Source organism: Rhagoletis pomonella, unplaced genomic scaffold, assembly GCF_013731165.1.
Source record: "Rhagoletis pomonella isolate Grant_MI unplaced genomic scaffold, Rhpom_1.0 Rhpom_scaffold_00002, whole genome shotgun sequence".
NCBI lineage: Eukaryota > Metazoa > Arthropoda > Insecta > Diptera > Tephritidae > Rhagoletis > Rhagoletis pomonella.
The window spans coordinates 20017574-20018393 of NW_023458556.1; the positions used below are offsets into that span (position 1 = coordinate 20017574).

At 35.5% G+C, this 820-nt stretch overlaps 2 protein-coding genes across 2 annotated transcripts in view; both read left to right on the forward strand.

Annotated features, from left to right (window-relative positions):
• On the forward strand, nucleotides 1-814 carry LOC118733237 (protein yippee). Its single transcript, XM_036462559.1, has 3 exons — nucleotides 1-173; nucleotides 268-427; nucleotides 498-814. The coding sequence occupies exons 1-3, from the start codon at nucleotides 56-58 to the stop codon at nucleotides 580-582; spliced, it is 363 nt and encodes a 120-aa protein (XP_036318452.1). The 5' UTR covers nucleotides 1-55; the 3' UTR covers nucleotides 583-814.
• Nucleotides 1-820, forward strand: part of LOC118733235 (dendritic arbor reduction protein 1) — a 132407-nt gene that overhangs the window by 88559 nt on the left and 43028 nt on the right. The gene's annotated exons all lie outside the window — the stretch shown is intronic.

Here is an 820-nt window from a genome sequence, read left to right on the forward strand (position 1 = left end):
AACGAGTACTACGTCATAAAAATAAAACAAAAAACATTTCTAACATATACTAAATATGGGCCGCGTTTTCCTCGAGCATATTGGCGGCTCAAAACTGTTCAATTGTGCAAGTTGCCAAACTAATCTTACCAATCGCAGTCAATTGATTAGCACGCGGTTTACAGGTGCAACGGGTGAGTCAAGCATATTTATTGATAGTAGATTTATTGCATTGATTGCTTATCACTTTCTGCATTGTTTTTCTTCTCTTGGCTCGTATATTCACAGGTCGTGCTTATCTTTTCAAACGAGTAGTTAACCTGACCTTTAGCAGTGTGCAAGAGAGGGTTATGCTTACAGGTCGGCATATGGTAAGAGATGTAATGTGCAAAAGTTGTGATGCCAAATTGGGTTGGATGTATGAATATGCCACCGAAGATGCACAAAAGTAAGCCAAAACCAAAAAATAAATTTAATAATAAAGTGCCTCAACATAACAGATTAAACTTTCATTGCAGATACAAGGAAGGGCGTGTTATTCTAGAGTACGCACTAATTAACGAGACAGAGGGTTTTCAGGGTGAAAGCGGTACAGTTCATTAAACTAAATTAATTTGTGTAGAATTTTCATTAATTTATCACAACATGTCAAATCCGAGAACACTGAAAACTCGACAGACCCTAATAGAATTATTTGCATTCTTAGTTATTAGTCTTCTTCGTTAGTATTCAACAATTACCAAAAGTTGCATTTGCATTAAGTTAGTAATTTAATTGTCACTTGGCTACACTACGTTAAAAATCGCAGTATCTATTTTTTATTCTAAGGACGTAAATGCGT